This window comes from Gobio gobio (genome assembly GCF_949357685.1).
Source record: "Gobio gobio genome assembly, chromosome: 2".
In the NCBI taxonomy this organism is placed as follows: domain Eukaryota; kingdom Metazoa; phylum Chordata; class Actinopteri; order Cypriniformes; family Gobionidae; genus Gobio; species Gobio gobio.
Genome location: NC_137098.1, coordinates 41,224,689 through 41,243,616, shown reverse-complemented (window position 1 = coordinate 41,243,616; position 18,928 = coordinate 41,224,689). Strand labels below are relative to the sequence as shown.

At 38.0% G+C, this 18,928-nt stretch overlaps 1 protein-coding gene across 1 annotated transcript; it reads left to right on the top strand.

Annotated features, from left to right (window-relative positions):
* Positions 1 to 8,002: 8,002 nt before the first annotated feature.
* On the top strand, positions 8,003 to 18,588 carry f2 (coagulation factor II (thrombin)). The gene is made up of 20 exons (XM_079803764.1): positions 8,003 to 8,096; positions 8,725 to 8,936; positions 9,191 to 9,258; positions 10,062 to 10,297; positions 10,386 to 12,195; positions 12,328 to 12,338; positions 13,051 to 13,191; positions 13,333 to 13,490; positions 13,698 to 13,722; positions 14,045 to 14,116; positions 14,560 to 14,665; positions 14,893 to 15,023; positions 15,370 to 15,681; positions 15,888 to 15,998; positions 16,090 to 16,216; positions 16,309 to 16,476; positions 16,584 to 16,757; positions 17,148 to 17,326; positions 17,449 to 17,519; positions 17,654 to 18,588. The coding sequence occupies exons 1-20, from the start codon at positions 8,072 to 8,074 to the stop codon at positions 17,807 to 17,809; spliced, it is 4,293 nt and encodes a 1,430-aa protein (XP_079659890.1). The 5' UTR covers positions 8,003 to 8,071; the 3' UTR covers positions 17,810 to 18,588.
* Positions 18,589 to 18,928: the final 340 nt, after the last annotated feature.

The window sequence follows — 18,928 nt, the reverse complement described above, 5'->3', positions numbered from 1 at the left end:
GTGTGTGTGTGTGTGTGTGTGTGTGTGTGTGTGTGTGTGTGTGTGTGTGTGTGTGTGTGTGTGTGTGTGTGTGTGTGTGTGTGTGTGTGTGTGTGTGTGTGTGTGTGTGTGTGTGTGAGTTTTTTTGTCTGTTTTGCACTCTTGATGTTTTAGAGATTCACCCCTTCACTGTTGAGTCCTTTTTTTCTACATCCTGGCTGATTTGTAGATTGTATGCACAAACAAACTCTGTATTTTCATATTGTTGCCAATTTCCCATTCATTTCCTATGGGGGTAATTTTTGACCCGAAGGTCCTGAGTGTGACTAATTTTTTTACGACCAATTAGACTTTTCAAATCCTGTCCCCAATTTTTTTGGGTGTTCATATACCAAGTACCAATAAAGTCACCAAGTTTCAGACCATTCCGATGAAGCTGCGATTTTGTAAAAAAATTTATAAAACGCAAGATCCACTATAGTGGTAAAAATTTTCTATTGCGTGATAAAAATGCTCAATGTGTCTACCGGATGGCACCGATCTCATTTTAAAAATTGCTTTCATGAGGCCTAGGCTTGACTCTAAAATGAAATACAGCTTTAATAAAATAAAAAATAAAAAATTATATATATATATATATATATATATATATATATATATATATATATATATATATATATATATATATATATATATATATATATATGTATTAGGGCTGTCATAAGATTGATCGCGATTAATCGTATTCAAAATAAAAGTTTGTGTTTACATAATATATGTGTGTGTACTCTGTTAATTATTATTTATATATAAATACACACACATTCATGTATATATTTAAGAAATATTTGCATGTATATACTGTATATACATTTATATAATCTATAATATATATAAATATAAATGTTTTATATATAAAAATAATATTTTTTCTTAAATATATACATGCTTGTGTGTGTATTTATATATAAATAATAATTAACAGAGTACACACACATATATTATGTAAACACAAACTTTTATTTTGGATGCGATTAATCGCGATTAATCTTTTGACAGCCCTAATATATATACATTTTTTATTATATTCAATGGGAAAAAATGGGTCATAATTATTGCATAAATATTAATTATAAATCATAAAATTATCTCAAAACACCAAAAAAGAAAAGAAAAAATATTATTGAAAAAAAAAATATTTCATTGATTTTAATCCCGCCCTCCGGGTCATTTTTGACCCGAAGGTCCTGAGTGTGACCCATAAATGAAGAACCCCAGAGGGTTAAATAAAATGTGGAGCATATGAGGACGTTAACTGTGACAGGATAATTGACAGGCAGTGACAGAATACGTAACTATGTAACAGAGTGCAAAATAGAAGATTTTTTCCTATTAAAGGGTTAGTTCACCCAAAAATGAAAATTCTGTCATTAATTACTTACCCTCATGTTGTTCGACACCCGTTGGCAGTAATGTAATTTGCCCTCACAAGACCCATAAAAGGTAGCCTACTAAAGACGTTACAAAGTCCATCTCACTACAGTGGTTCTACAATAATTTTATGAAGCGACAAGAAAAGTTGTTGTGCGCAAAAAACCTAAATAACGACTTATATAGTGATGACCGATTTCAAAACACTGCATCATGAAGCTTCAGAGCGTTATGAATCAGCGAGTCGATTCAGCGGTTCGGATCGCCAAAGTCACGTTATTTCAGCAGTTTTGTGGTTTGACCAGGTTTGACACGCGATCCGATACGGGTGTCGAACAACATGAGGGTAAGTAATTAATGGCAGAATTTTAATTTTTGGGTGAACTAACCTTTAATGGTCTCAGACATTTGGACTCCACTGCATGTACTGTATAACCAGGACCTCTAACATCAGGGCTGCGTTCAGCCCCGACAAAACGTTGCAAAACGTTTTTTAAACGGAAGCGGTGCTACGTTGAACACCCTGTTCTGATGACACAAGAGTTGCAACTATGGCAGCTGAGAAGGCCATTCTTTGTAGCTACATTCTTTGTGTTCTTTTTGAGGAATTTTCGGAGCCTGATGAAATCGATATAAATACATAATACTGTAAAATCCATGCAATCACTGCCCTTGCCATCCAGAACTGCACTTGAAATTTCCCTCCAATAAAACTGCATAATGTACACATCTCTCACAAGCATGTACACAATCTTGATTCAAAACCTTCATTCAGACAATAATGTTAACAAAATCAGGTCCCTTGCAAGCCATGAGTCTCTTTTTTAATGTACAAGAGGTGGTGATGTCATATGAGAATGTGTTCTCTATATTCAACCAAGCAATCAAATAACCTGTAAACTGACTTGAGGGTTGCTACATGTTTTACAAATCACAGCTTGAAGCGACCGAGAGTGTGTGTGTGTGTGTGTGTGTGTGTGTGTGTGTGTGTGTGTGTGTGTGTGTGTGTGTGTGTGTGTGTGTGTGTGTGTGTGTGTGTGTGTGTGTGTGTGTGTGTGTGTGTGTGTGTGTGTGTGTGTGTGTGTGTGTGTGTGTGTGTGTGTGTGTGTTGCATCCAATCTGCCCTCTGAGCCTCTCCTGGGTTAGACTGATCCATGTTGCCAGGGTGATGTGAGAAGGCTGAGTGATCGAGATCCTTTCTGCATTCAACACACGGGCTGGCTGTTAATTTACAGAGGAGTGACTGGTTTTAGACAATCTCCTCATCCTCAACAATTGACTCATTACTAACAGACACAAGATGTGCAAGTCCTGACTGTAACAATTCGACAAACCCAAGGCTGGTCGATCCATTTTACCAGAGTTGCGAGATCAATAACTGGTACAAGGAGACAGAGATAAGAGGATAAGGGGAAAGTAACAGCTAATGGTGGATAAAAAAAAACAAAACAAAAAAACAAACAAAACAAACAATCTGATAGAATTTCAATGCAGAGACAAACACATAGGAAGCAAGTAGAGAACAAGCATTTGCTGCTTAAGATATTTGAATGTCCTCTTAGACTATAAGCTGTTCTGCTTTGAAAACTATTGTGGTCCAAATAAATGTAAATTAATTGTAAAAAACACATATTAAAGCCAACATGTGATTTAAATTTACCCTGTATATTGTTATAGTGCACACTCGTGGCCTCATTGTGCATGATTCATTGGCGTATGTTATACCAAATAAACATGTTTGTCTTGGTATTATTATTTTTTAATCAAAATGTAATAACTTGCTCCACCTGCAAAATGACTTATCCTTTTTGGCCTATGAAAACCTGTCATACGCTTCCCTCCAACCACCTGGTTCCGTTCTGATAACAGTTCCTCATATATTTGTGAGAGCAGGTTCCTCAGTGTGTTTAGTAAATGTAGAAATATAGCTTTAATAGCTGTGGGCATTGGACAGAATTGTGCTTCTATATTGATCTTATACATGTCAAATTATTTTCATTTCTGCACATCAGACAAAGACCTGTCCTTATGTCCAATCAAATCCATTTTTTTTTTTTTTATGAAACTTCCCCTGGGCATTACAGCAGTCATGGACACCTAGTGCATGCTTTACTTCACCCAGTTATCCTTTACAAATCAAACTCGTTTTCATGTAGCATAACAAAAGGACATTTTTCATGTAGCATAACAAACTTCATGTAGCATATGCTACTGTAACATTTTATATACAGGTGGTGGTCATATAATTAGAATATCATCAAAAAGTTGATTTATTTCACTAATTCCATTCAAAAGGTGGAACTTGTATATTATATTCATTCATTACACACAGACTGATATATTTCAAAAGTTTATTTCTTTTAATTTTGATGATTATAACTGACAACTAAGGAAAATCCCAAATTCAGTATCTCAGAAAATTAGAATATTGTGAAAAGGTTCAATATTGAAGACACCTGGTGCCACACTTTAATCAGCTAATTAACTCAAAACACCTGCAAAGGCCTTTAAATGATCTCTCATTCTAGTTCTGTAGGCTACACAATCATTGGGAAGACTGCTGACTTGATAGTTGTCCAAAAGACGACCATTGACACCTTGCACAAGGAGGGCAAGACACAAAAGGTCATTGCAAAAGAGGCTGGCTGTTCACAGAGCTCTGTGTCCAAGCACATTAATAGAGAAGCGAAGGGAAAGGAAAGATGTGGTAGAAAAAGTGTACAAGCAATAGGGATAACCACACCCTGGAGAGGATTGTGAAACAAAACCCATTCAAAAATGTGGGGGAGATTCACAAAGAGTGGACTGCAGCTGGAGTCAGTGCTTCAAGAACCACTACGCACAGACGTATGCAAGACATGGGTTTCAGCTGTCGTCAAGCCACTCTTGAACAACATGAAGCGTCTCGCCTGTGCTAAAGACAAAAAGGACTGGACTGCTGCTGAGTGGTCCAAAGTTATGTTCTCTGATGAAAGTAAATTTTGCATTTCCTTTGGAAATCAGGGTCCCAGAGTCTGGAGGAAGAGAGGAGAGGCACACAATCCATGTTGCTTGAGGTCCAGTGTAAAGTTTCCACAGTCAGTGATAGTTTGGGGTGCCATGTCATCTGCTGGTGTTGGTCCGCTGTAGTGTTGTTTTCGTCAACGAAAAGTATGACTAAATATCTTCGTCAACGAACCTTTATAACGTGACGAAAACGAGACGAGACGCAACGTAAATGCTGGTCATGTGACGATGACGAATAAAAACGAGACTAAATGTGGTTCACAAAATAAAAACTATGCTAAAATGTCTCTTCATTTTCGTTGACGAAAATGAGACGAGACGAAAAGTCGTGTTTTTATTTTGCAGTATTTCTGTGCGTCTCATTCAGGGGCTGCATCAGGTCTCACTGCGCAGACGCAGGTGACATCACTCTCTTCAAACCCCACTCGCGCGGCGTCTCCGGTGAGTGAACGGGTCCTATGGCCGGCCAGTCGGGGTTCGTAAGCCCTATTCGGACGGTAATTGTTTGTCCTGCGGTCGTAAGGTGTCTTCATCATTTACAGGGGCTAGTCAGTGATTTTATTGTCGTCTTAATGCAGAATATCAGTGTTTTTCTCCCACCACCCGTGTAAAAATCTCCGGCCGAATTACCTAACTGAATTACTGTTTGACAAACACCAAGGTCGTGGGGTGCCGTCTGAATCCACATCTCTGAGTTTTCAATCACTTCAGAATTCACGGTTTATATCCTTTTTGGCCACTGCAGAGCACCGTGCGGCTGTGCTTCGCTGTTATCTGGATGCATTTTAAAGATCTAGACTTGTATTACTGAAATATTGGTAAGTATTTACAAGAGCAAGATATTTCATCACCGCTCAAAAAAAGAAAGAAAGAAAAGCACGTAAACATTTGAAATGTGCCGTTATAACGGCAGCAATTATATATGTTGAAATAACCACAGCATTATGAATACCTCATAAGCAAATAAGAGGCTATATTCACTTATTTCCACTCATTTCCATGTGGAATAAAATTACATCCTTTATTTTGAGATAAAATACAAGACAGAAAAACATTTTAACTATAATGTGGGTCTAATTTTAAACATATTTAAATAATTAAATAATAATTTGGAAATTATTTTCCTATTATTAAATTAAAAATGCATTTATTCTTATTAAGACATTTGGAAAAACTTTTATTACATTGAAGTGGAAAATAAAACGGGTGTTGTGGAAATAGATAGGGAAAAATGTGGCCACAAAAATCACAGGAAAAAACACCACAAACCTTAAGAGACATCTCAATGTTTTTATTTATTTAATTTAAATGTATGTGTGTGTACTTTTAACATGTTTAGTTGGTAAAATAAATATGTTGTAACTTCAAATCAGAGCGTCTTCCGTGTCTGGAATGGATGTATTCTTGAGTCTGTAAGGTAACAATAATATAATAAGATAACATTGTTTGAAATGGGTTTGGCTAAAAGAAGATTTTGGTTTTGTCTATAATACGTACTTATACTACATTGACTGGGTTAAATAGAATTGCATTACTAAAAAGAGACTAAAATACAATTTGCATTGACTAAAACTTGACTAAAATGTCATCAGTTTTCGTCGACTAAAACTAGACGAAAATAGTCATAGATAATTCTGACTAAAATAAGACTAAAATGCTCAGACTTTTAGTCGACTAAAACTTGACTAGACTAAAAAGAGTATGACTATGACTAAAACTAATAAAAACTAAAATGACAGCTTGACACAAAGACTAGACTAAAACTAAAATGAAAACAGGCCGCCAAAAACAACACTAGTCCGCTGTGTTTTCTGAGGTCCAAGGTCAACGCAGCTGTATACCAGGAAGTTTTAGAGCACTTCATGCTTCCTGCTGCTGACCAACTTTATGGAGATGCAGATTTCATTTTCCAACAGGACTTGGCACCTGCACACAGTGCCAAACCAACCAGTACCTGGTTTAAGGACCATGGTATCCCTGTTCTTAATTGGCCAGCAAACTCGCCTGACCTTAACTCCATAGAAAATCTATGGGGTATTGTGAAGAGGAAGATGCGATATGCCAGACCCAACAATGCAGAAGAGCTGAAGGCCACTATCAGAGCAACCTGGGCTCTCATAACACCTGAGCAGTGCCACAGACTGATCGACTCCATGCCACGCCGCATTGCTGCAGTAATTCAGGCAAAAGGAGCCCCAACTAAGTATTGAGTGCTGTACATGCTCATACTTTTCATGTTCATACTTTTCAGTTGGCCAAGATTTCTAAAAATCCTTTCTTTGTATTAGTCTTAAGTAGTATTCTAATTTTCTGAGATACTGAATTTGGGATTTTTTCCTTAGTTGTCAGTTATAATCATTAAAATAAAAATAAAATAAAAAAACATTTGAAATATATCAGTCTGTGTGTAATGAATGAATATAATATACAAGTTTCACTTTTTGAATGGAATTAGTTAAATAAATCAACTTTTTGATTATATTCTAATTATATGACCAGCACCTGTATATAAATATATATATATAATGACAAAGAAGACCAGCTCACATCATCTAAAAGTATTTTAGCCTACTGTCAATGCACTTTCTTCAAAATGTATACAGCATAATGCCCTTCGATACTTTCAATACAAAAGTAGCAAATAGCAAAATAATCTGATAAACAATAGTTTATTTTCTAATAGGCTCTAATGGAGTGATAAAGTTGTTCTGGAATATTGTGCATCTGCAAGTAGGCTAAGTGAACATGTTAGACCAGTTAGAACTTGTTGAATTGAAAACATGTAGAATGACCAAGCAGTATCTGATATACAGTAGGCTAAGTGTCTGTCTTGTTTTGCGTTTGTACTGACACTGTAGGCAAACTGTAAAAAGTCAAACAGAAAAATATATCAGAATATTGGAAAATCAGAAACCATCAGATGATGTTTCATACTTAAACTATACTTGTCCTCACCCCCATAAAAAAAACGTCCACAAGGACTGTCTGTACATTGTGTGACCTTGTTCTCCCCCTCTCCTCTCATCTCCCGCCTGAGGGAGAAAATGTGTCTCTAGCGCCACCTTGTGCTAGCAAGTTTGTCTGCCTTCAGGCTGTTTTTGAAGTCTAAAACATAACGTTTAATTTAAAACCAAAGATTTAAACATAGCTTAGAAAAAAATAAATAATATAAGTTTAACTTTTCACCACATTCACAACCAGGAAAGATCTCAAACGAAAACAATAAAGGTCATTTATAAATGTTTAATAAATCATTTATATAAATACACAGCTAATCATAGAGTAACATTTACGCACGTCGACTATCTTGAACATGACAAATTAAACAGTCATTGGATCTTCTCCTGGTTCTGTAGTTAAAATACATAAAGGACAGACCAAGAAACGTCTACACCTGTATATACGACACTTTGCCAAAATGTGCTAAATGTATTTATATTATAGTCATGAACATATTATTTTACAATACATAGGCCTACAAAACGAACTTTAAGCTTTGTTTGGGGAGGGTGAGTGCAGCGTAGTTGTTTCTAGAGGGAACTGTTTCTCTGTAACAGTCAGCTCTGCTACCTGACTTCCGGTCGATGCACCGTTGGCTGGAGAACGATAATTTTCCCGGAGTTTTGGATGGATAAACAAGACCCTCGAGTGGCCAATGCGCAGAGGAAATATAGTCCTGAGTTGGTTGAAAATGATTCTCATGCTTATGTTTGCAGATTCTACCAGTTATCTAAGTTACTCGATGAACGCTGGGTTTTAGCACAACCTGCATCTATAAAGACGCTTTATACATACTCAGCAAAAACATATTTTCTGAAGATCTATAGGAAATTGCAGTTTACTCCATTATGTTTTTGGCATCAGCTAGCTCTGATCTCCATAATACTCTCTAGATTACCAACTGCATATTGCTTTATATACTTACTAACAGAAGAAAAACAAATTCTTACATTTACAATTTTTAATGAAAATTGTGCACTTTACAAAAATGACCAATAGTTGCAACCATTATTGTTACAACTGTAAAACCAGAATAAATTATAATGGACCAAACAGTGTATATTTATATTTATGGATCTGAAAAACAACAATGTAATAAAATAAACAAAATATAATAGAAAGAAAAATAAAGTTAACTTAATAAAAAAATCTAAGTGCACAGCCAAATAACATCCATTCATCAATAATTAGTGGTGTTTGTTTTGTAAGTGTTGTCCATCCATCCTTGCTTTTAACTACAGCTTTCAAAATGAAAGTATGAGAGTACCACCTTGTCTTATTGTGGTGGTTTTTTTTTAATTTATCTAGTGGCAACAGACTTTTGGAGGGATAAAGGCTCTGGGAGTATGAGAGACTCCATCCACAGTGTGCTGAGATCAGTACCGCGAGGGCTGACCCTGGGTCCTTCTCTGGCTGAAGATGGACAGTTGGGTCTGTGGTGTGTTGGGCGAGTGCTAGAGAAAGGCACTCTGCTAGGTCTGGAGGAAACTGACAAAATGATCAGGAAGGAAAAAGAGGAGGTATGCATACCACTGTTTCAAATTTCATTTTGAACCATACAGCTGACAGGCTTATTTGTTTAGCACCACTATAGCAAATGTGATTAGAGACATTAGCAGCATTTACTTAATTTACTTCTCACCTGATATTGCAATTATGTTTTCAGAAGCATTACTTTGTTCAAATGGGACCACAAGAGCAGTTCCTAGAGTTAAATAAGATGTGTTAAGTAATAGCTCAAAGTAAGAAGTAAATATGTGTTCTTATTCTCCAGGAGCTGCAAAATACATGCCAAAATGTGTTCAAAAGAGGAGAAATCTCAGAGGAAATGTACTGGATGAGGTAAGTTTATCCAGAATAGACCTGTCACTATCATGAATTTTGTGCTGACAATAATTGCAATTAATAATTTAATTCTGTTTTGTTCATGCATTATATATATATATATATACTTGTAACAGTATATAATATAACAATCATAATAAAACAGGCTCACATGATTTAATTTAATGATGTAAAGATGTATATTTACATAATATAATATAATAATATGCAGTCTGATTAAACTGACAAACCGTCATTTCGCATGATGGAAGACCTTTGACTACTTTATGTACTTTACAACAGTGTTTTTTATTTGGCTAAAATATTTGGCTAAAAATGATTGCAATTTAAACTGTACAATTACCGTGGTTATGTCTAATAAATGTGATTAGATATAATAACGCAATTTAATCAATTATCGAAATAGGCCTAAGCCAGAATTCATTCATTATTTATATTTAGTACAATTACTAGGTAGGACGGTACTTTATTTATCCCACATGGGAAACTGAAGTGCATTAGCAGCAATACATAAGGACAGTAAAGTACTCACAGTTCACACAAAAACACATACTATACACATGTAATAAATAGACAAATAAATAAATAAATAGACACAATAGAATAAAATATAAGTAAAAGTCCACTCAAAAAATAAAAACAGTAATTATAACAATATATGTCTGATAATGAACTGCATTAAGTACAGGTATGAGATGGGTGGATGGACCTAGTTTCTAGGGTGAAAGGTTAGATGAATTGTAAAGTCTTACTTTATATCAAGATATTATATAATCAGACTTGTTTAACTGCCTTCGCAGGTTTGCCTGTAGCACTCCGAGTGAGAGAGAGAGCAATGTAAGTAAACTTGAGGTGGATGGAAGATTGGGCCTCAGGGTCTGTCAGGACATTCAGCCAGGAACAGAACTGCTCCTCTGGGAAGACCAACAAGAAGCCTCTTTTGAAGAACAAGTCCTGCAAGGAAAAGCCTGTGAAAGCAGAGATCAAGATGAAGCTCTAGAGGCCATCGCTTTAGATCAACTCTCTGGCTGTTCATGTAAGTTTATGCCTAATATTTGTGCTGTAAGAGGTCCGTGATATGATGTTATGCTTTTGAAAATGTGCAAAGTTTTATCCTCTTACAGATCCTGTTCAAAGTCCCACACAAGAGGATACAAAACCTCCTATCAAGGTGAAAAATCTTGTGCAGGACTCTAGAGCCTGTAATTTCAGTGTCCTGGAGCAGAATGGGGCGGATGAGGCACACAGGGAGAGTGAAGTTGAGCAGATCGATGAGCGTCCTGCAAGAGAAGAGATTCAGAGCATCAGTGTGAGCACATCACAAGCCCAGAGCTCATCAGAACATTTGAAGCCAGAGAGAAGCCTAAGAGTCAGCTCTCGCCTTGCCACTAAACCTCGAAAAGTGCACTCGTCAGTCAACCGCATCTGCAAACGACAAGATCCAAAGAACAGGTCAGACCTAAGCAGCAAGAAAAAGCTCTTGAATAACAAAGACAACACAATGCAGACTACGTATATTAATGAGGATTCCAACATGGAGCAAAATGAGCAGGATTTTCCTCACTTTATTATCCGAGAGAGGAAGTACAAATGTGACGAGTGTGACAAGAGCTTCTTTCAGCTGTGCCATCTGAAGAAACACAAATTCACGCATCAAAATCAGAAGCCGTACATGTGCACAGAGTGTGGCAAACCATACAGTTCACAGGAGAGCTTCCAAGCCCACCTGCTAATGCATCGCGGTCAGAGGCCGTTTCAATGCCAGCACTGTGACAAAAGCTATGGCTTAAAACGGGACCTCAAGGAGCACCAGGTTCTCCACTCAGGCGAGAAACCGTTCGTCTGTGACATCTGTGGAAAAGCTTTTGCTCGCCGGCCCTCGCTACGCGTACACAGAGAAGTCCACCGGACAAAAGAGCCAGACTACCAGGCTCCCAAGGTCAAGTGTCCAGAGTGCAGTAAAGAACTGGCCAATTCTGGCTCTTTGAGGAACCACATGCGTCTGCACACCGGAGAACGGCCGTACATCTGCCAGCACTGTGACAAGAGCTTTCGCCAACGTGGCAATCTGCTGGGACACATGCGCATCCACACGGGAGAGAAACCCTACAAGTGCGACCACTGCGACCTGCGCTTTTCTCAAGTGCCTGAACTGCGCCGGCACCTGATTTCACACACGGGTGAGGTGTATCTGTGTCCTGTCTGTGGTAAGGCTTTACGGGACCCTCACACGCTGCGGGCCCATGAACGGCTGCACACAGGAGACAGGCCCTATAAATGTGAACAGTGTGGGAAAGGGTACACGATGGCAACCAAACTCCGGCGCCACCTAAAGTCTCACCTGGAAGAGAGGCCACATGTTTGCCAGGTGTGCGGAGCCAAATACACGATGATGCAGAGTCTACAGCGGCATCTGCAGTCGCACAAACACCACTCAGACTCTGGTCACGCATTGCCGACACGAGGTCGACCCAAAGGGTCAGGCCAGAAAGCAGAGGGTGAGCCCGGTAGGACTGACTGCAGCAGTTTGGAGGAGGGACAGACTGTGGCATACGTTCAAGCCTCAGAGGACTTCGCTATAGTGTCTCACCCTGAAGGTGCCATTTTGGACTCTGGCACGTACCACCATGGCACAATTGTTTTGGAAAAAGGAGCAGAGAAGGGGCTTGAACGAATTGAGCTCAGTGAGAATATCATCGAGATTATTGTCTCAGATGAAAATACCAAGTGTATAGTAGTGCAAGAACAGACTTCTAAGTGTATAGAAATTCAGGAACAGGAAGCTAATGCTGAATGCATAGTTGTGCAGGAAAATGATGCCAGTAGTGACTGTATTGTAGTTCCAGAACAGGATGCTAATAGTTGTTTGGTCATATTACAAGGTCAGGATGGTCTAAGTTCCGTGGCAGAAACTGTAGAAATAGAGACAGGGCTGTGACACTAAAGTGTTTCGATTTCAAATATAATCTCTTCATATAATGTCTCACACCAAAGAAAAATACAACCTTTGTGAAATAAATGTATAAGCTATGCTAAATTTATGTCTTGCTGTTCTTTGATTTTTAGAAGTGTTTGTGGCACGTATCAGTAAATATTGACTCCTGTGCGCAGTGGACCTTGTTTCATCACTGTTTATACAGACATTGTACAAGTACATCAGCAAAACACAGCTGTGTTGGGAAATGAGCTAATACAAGAGGAAATTCAACGATATACTTGCATCTGTTGTGATCACGTCTTTCACACGTTAACTGTTAAAGTAAAATACTATGTTTGTACTTTTTACATAAATACATAAGTATTATTATTAGAGGAAATTATAAGCACTAGACACCAAGTAGATAAGATAGTTAATGGAGCTCTTCAGCTACATAGATAGGATCATAATTTCAAAATGAAAGCTATTTCTGTTGATTGGCAACAAAAATCCATACACTTAAATAACAAAGTATAGTTTATATTTAAAGAACAAAGCACTGTGTAAAATATTTAATCCAATTTGTTTTTGGAGAGTTTTGTTATAATATAAATATTCGAATGTGTATATGTCCTCACACATGAATTAACGTCACTTTGGAGATATGAAGTTATCTTGTTTTAATTAAAATCTGTGATTCATGTTCCTCAGAAAGCAAAGAATGTTCCACATTGATAAAAGAGAGATCTGATACAGAAGAGACAGGCTTTTTTTGTGAAAAGAGTTCAGACAGTTTGTTCTCTTTGAACTCTTGTAGTTCAATATTAACTTGGTGACTCCAGTAACTGCAGCTCTGGGCTTTTCCAACTGAGTGTGTGACAGATTTGGTGAGATGCTCCAAGTTTTTTCAGGATTACAGGCTCGGCCATCACCAAGTATGGGAGCAAAACCAGCGCTTCTCCTTCTCTCCCTACTTCTCGGACAAGTTCTCCAGCTCACGTTGTGTCATGAAGGTAGGTATAATTTACTGAGATTTCTCTGCCATTTGGCTAATAAGGCCCTAGCAAACTAAGTACAAATTTATCCTATGATAATACATATTATAGTATGTGAGCCCAGATGTTTTTTGAGAAATTTAGGCTTTTGTGTTTCAGTGTTCATTGACAATAAGGATGCCTCTCAGATCATTCGGACAAAGAGGGCTAACAGCCTTTTTGAGGAGATGAAACCAGGTAATCTGGAGAGAGAGTGTGTGGAAGAGATTTGTGACCACGAGGAAGCTCGGGAAGTGTTTGAGAGAGTTGATAAAACGGTGAGAAAGCACTTTGTGTTGTAGACGCATTAGCCCCAAATTAAATTATGTGGAAATATATTTAAATCTCGATCTGTGTTTTCATTTTTTCTTTTTCAATATATAAGTATATATCATATATCTTTATGAGATTACAGGCATTTGAGGTATGGTATAAATCCTTTTATCTAGATTTTATGTTTAATGATTTCTTCCATTTCCCCACAGGACATTTTTTGGGCAAAATATTTGGGTAAGAATATATATCACTTTACAGAAAGTTTCAGTGTAAACAGTGACAACATTTTGTGTAAACAGTTGTATTGAACCAGGGACAAAGTGCATTTTCACTGGCTTTCCCTGCTCAATATACAAATTAAAATGAGTGTATTTGTATCAGGGTTGCCAAGTGGCCAATTAAACTAGCCCGAACAGCAAAACTCAAATTATGGCACTCCCATATCTAAAATAGCAAATTTAGTGGCAATAGTAGCCCAATTCCACAGAAGAACTGCTGACCTGGGAACTCTGTTAGATGTCATATATATCTCTCGTTTGTATCTTTTTTTCCACAGCCTGTGAGGGAACAAAATTAATCAGAACACCAGCACATATCAAAAGTTTGAGAATATGTGTGCATGCAGAGGGTAAGAGTGATGCATACTTACTCTCACAATAGAAAATGTTTGTAAAATTAGAATTTATCCTTCTCGTAACACAAAGACATTTTTGGTAAAAGCTAGTGACTGACTCATAACCCTATTAATTTTTGGATTTTTGATTGACAGTGTTGTTTTTGTATCATTGTTCTAGTTTTTACTAATATTTCTGAATGAGTTTTTATGTTTATATTTTCCGTTTTTTTATATAATTTTAGTTTTTAAAGTTTTTATTTCAGTTTTAGTTATTCTAGTAGTACATCAAGTTAAACTAAATAAGAATGAGAAGTGTCGCTTTGGCAAGTAGCTGAAATAAAATAAGTTTACGGTTTTTATTTTATTTCAGGTAATGTTTATTTTATTTCAAGTAAGAAATGTTTTTATGGTTTCAGTTTTAGTGTTAGTTTTAACTATAATAACCCTGTTGACAGGAGACTGTTTCATTAATATTGGTGAAAAATACGCTGGTAGGGTGTCTCTCACCAAGTCTGGAAAGTCGTGCCAGTACTGGACAAGCAACTTCCCCCACAGGATTCAGTATGTACTTCTGCACTCTTTGTTGTTCTTGTGTTGATCTACCTTTAACAGTACAGCAACTGTCATCTCTCAGTATTGGCGAAACCATTTAATGTTGATTGTTAAGAAAACACAAATGCTTTCAGTAAAGAAGAGGCTGTTTTGTTTTCAATATATTGAGCTTTACATGCCTCTAGTGATGTTGCAGCAGCTCTTTTGTCTTATGACCCATTTGTTTCCCCCTCTAGCGAATTGAATGCGACAGAGCTGAAGCTACCGGAGAACTTTTGCAGAAACCCAGATAAGAGCAAAGAAGGCCCATGGTGTTTTACAAGAGACCCGACAGTCAGGAGGGAGTTCTGCAGTGTGCCAAAATGCGGTAGAGAAAATTAAAAAACTAAAACCTTACTGCAAAATGTGCTGTGGTGCAATAACTAAAGCTTTGCTCTGGCAACCAGAAAGTTGAGCCATCACCGTGGTGTCGTTGAACCAAATGGCTCAGGAGAAATTATCGCTGTAATAATAAGTGTACTTGATGTTGCTTTGGATCTGCTAAATGACCACTGAATTAATAAAACACATATTACTATATCTGATAGCAAGTGTTTGTTCCTTGTTTATGGCACATGTTATACTTGAGCATGGATACAAAAATGTTTCTACATTTCCATTCCATCCAGTTATGCTAGTCCACCAGGCTGATCATCCCACTCTTTCCTCCTCAGGTGAGACTGTTGTTCCCCCACCACAACCTCCTACTGTGAAAGCTGAAGGGCGTTCTGCTAAGAGTGAATGTCTGGGTGGAAATGGGGAGACCTACACAGGGGATTTGTCTGTGTCACTGGGGGGTCGCACCTGCCTGCAGTGGAGTGCAGCAGAAGTGCAAGCCTTGATTAAAGGAAAAGAGTTTCTGCCTCAAGTTCAACTGGTGAAGAACCACTGCAGAAACCCAGATGGAGATCTGGAGGGTCCCTGGTGCTACGTAAAAGAAGCAGGCGGAAACATTACCATTGATTACTGTGACTTAGAGTTGTGTGGTGAGTGAGCAGAACCACCTTCTACAAACACACACACGTTAACAACTAGAACTATTAATTTCTTCCCTTGAACTTTGGACCTTGATTGAAAGAGACATCTTGACCAAGAGTCTTTTAATTAGGATTGTCATAATTTGTGACTTTCAAATGCATTAGACAAATCCTCTCACACTGAAAATCATTTTCTCTTTGTCATTCCTTCTTAGATGCCCCTCTGGACAAGTTTGTAGAGGAAGGGGGTGGTCGAGAGAGAACAACTCTCGACAGCAAAAGAAAAGCTTTCTTTAACCCACGCAGCTTTGGCAAAGGAGAGCAAGGTAAGAGTCTGATACCTTCACCGTCTGTTATCAAGGGGTTTGATATCTTGTATAATCAACTGATGATTAAGATTAAACTGTCTTTTGTCAGAGTGTGGAGTGCGCCCCTTGTTTGAGAAGATCAACAAAGAAGATAAGAATGAGAAGGATCTACTGTTGTCATACACTGGAAGCAGAATAGTGGGAGGAGACGAGGCTGAAATTGCCAGTGCTCCATGGTGAATACATCATCATATGCGCTGTTTTAAACGTTCAGATATCTTGACATCTAATGCTGCAGGTTGTATATTATGTTGGATGTTATTTGCAGGCAGGTGATGTTATATAAGCGTAGTCCTCAGGAGCTACTGTGTGGAGCCAGTCTGATCAGTGATGAATGGATTCTCACTGCGGCCCACTGCATTCTCTACCCACCGTGGAACAAGAACTTCACCATCAACGATATCATCGTCCGCCTTGGAAAACACTCTCGTACCAAGTGAGGCCTCTTAAAGATTCTATAAATCCTACATATATTTTGTTTCATTTGACTGCACTCTGTTTACAGGAAATTAAGCTGTTTTAAACTCTTTCCTGTTGAGTCAGGTATGAGAGGGGCACTGAGAAGATTGCGGCCATTGATGAAATCATTGTCCACCCTAAATATAACTGGAAGGAAAACCTGAACCGAGACATTGCTCTTCTGCACATGAAGAAGCCTTTAGTCTTCACAAATGAGATCCACCCTGTCTGTCTGCCCACCAAGAGCATCGCAAAGAAGTAAGAAAAAACAATACTGTGCAATATATATATTTAAAGTTGCAATGAAACAGAAGCGTCAGATTTGGGGTAGGGGTAGGGAATCGGTTCTACTCATCGGTTGTTGATTGGATGGAGGCAGAATTGAATGCAAGTTTGCAGTGGATTGTAAGAAAAGGGTGAAGTTTAAGCAGGCTACATGATAAGAAACGCAGATTTTGAAAATTCACACTATAGAGATGCTTCTTGAAAGGGGTCATTTTATGCATTTGTTCGCCTTTATTTATGGTGAAACTCACTAACAGCGTATTTCTTGGGGAATATAGATCTTTGGAAAATGCATTTTAGCATATCTTTGAAACAAACAGACAGTTTACACATAGCTGTAATTGACAGATTTTCTCTCTGAAGTTTAATGTTTGCAGGTTTCAAGGGCCGTGTAACTGGCTGGGGGAACCTCAGAGAATCATGGACATCAAACCCAACAAATCTTCCATTAGTGCTGCAACAGATTCATCTGCCCATTGTGGAACAGAGCATCTGTCGCAATTCCACCTCTGTCATCATCACTGACAACATGTTCTGTGCGGGTAAGACTCATCATATTCTTCATTTCTGCGTGGTCTTTAGACCCTAGACAGTTCAGGTTCTGTAAATTCGAGAGATGCTTTTGCTCTCAGGTGTCACGGCAAGGTCATCTTTTGTTTTATAGGTTACTTGCCAGATGATACAACAAGAGGTGATGCTTGTGAAGGAGACAGTGGAGGGCCTTTTGTGATGAAGGTATAATAATGTATAATATATTCTTCTCTCCTCCAACAAGTTTGACATGCCAATGACTTATAAAGCTCTTTTTGCTGGTATAACACAACTATACTTATACATCTTGTCCTTTTAAAACCTATTACTGCCCACAGAGTCCTACAGATAAGCGGTGGTATCAGATTGGCATTGTGTCGTGGGGTGAGGGCTGTGATCGTGATGGCAAATATGGATTCTACACGCACTTATTCCGTATGCGTCGCTGGATGAAAAAAGTCATTGACAAAACAGGCTCGGCAGATGATGAGTGATCTTCCAACCTGGAAAACCACACAAGAAATGCACACTTGCAAATTGATTAATAAATCTGAATTCTTTGTATGTTGATACCAGTGTGTTAACATGGAGTTTCTTTCTGTGTGTTGACAGTGAGAATGGGCAGGCCTCTTCTTTATAATGAAACCGATGTAATTCTGGTTTCGAGATCAGTTAAATTAAATATCAGGTTCTTGCCACATAAATAGAGAAGGAACAGTGACATGTGACTGATCACAATTTCGAGGGTATGATTACAACAGGCACCAAAGATGCTCTTCTTTTAGAGCTGTCGAAAACGGCTGTTTCGTTGAGATGCTTTAAAAGAAGAAAAATGCTAGCAATTAAAAGACCATAAATGTTACTTTTAGTAAATTTGCATTTATGTATATGGAATGCAGAGAAAATTATTATTAAGATTAATTTAATAAAATTGTTTTTCCTCTTCCAAGATAATTTGTGAGGCTGTGCATTTTCACTGAATGCTCTCTATCACCTTTTCACCAAAATGTCATCCAATGCTAAAATAAATGTCAAGCAGTTTTAGGGTAATCGCAAGAAACATAGCTTATATTTATCAGTATTACATTTCTGGTTTTGGAGTCTGTAACTAGTATACTTTAGCAGGTATGATGCTTATTTGTTATTGTAGTTTTGCCCTATTTTATCTCCCACCCCACCAAGTGTCCCACTTTATGATTAGAACACCCCCCAAAACTGTAATTCTTAATATGTAATTGTAATTCACTAAAATACCATCTGTTGTTTTGCTCGCAATGATGGTGTTGCTCCGATTCAGTGGTCCCTAATGAAGGGGTGTTGTTGACATGGAGGAAACTTCTGACATTTTAAATAGCTCTTAGGCTGTTCAGACCTGACAGAACACACAAAAGCAGTTTAACACGTGTAGCCTATATACATTTAATCCTGCTCAAGGTAATATACTAATAAGTGGCCCATTTTACCTGTTGTTCAGCCGTTATAATAACAACATATTCCTGGGGGCGTGGCCATACGTTCTCCTCCTCCTGCTGCTGCATCCGGGCTGTTTGCATTGAACTGCACTGAACTACACGGATCGCAAACCGGAAGTCCCGCATGAAATTTGCAAGATT

What these genes read in the sequence shown, in the direction of transcription:
- f2 (XM_079803764.1), top strand. Translation starts at nt 8,072, where the DNA reads ATGCGCAGAGGAAATATAGTCCTGA. An exon ending in GAGGAAATGTACTGGATGAG is followed by an intron (nt 9,259 to 10,061) that starts GTAAGTTTATCC and finishes CTGCCTTCGCAG; the next exon opens with GTTTGCCTGTAGCACTCCGA. An exon ending in TTGAGAGAGTTGATAAAACG is followed by an intron (nt 13,491 to 13,697) that starts GTGAGAAAGCAC and finishes ATTTCCCCACAG; the next exon opens with GACATTTTTTGGGCAAAATA.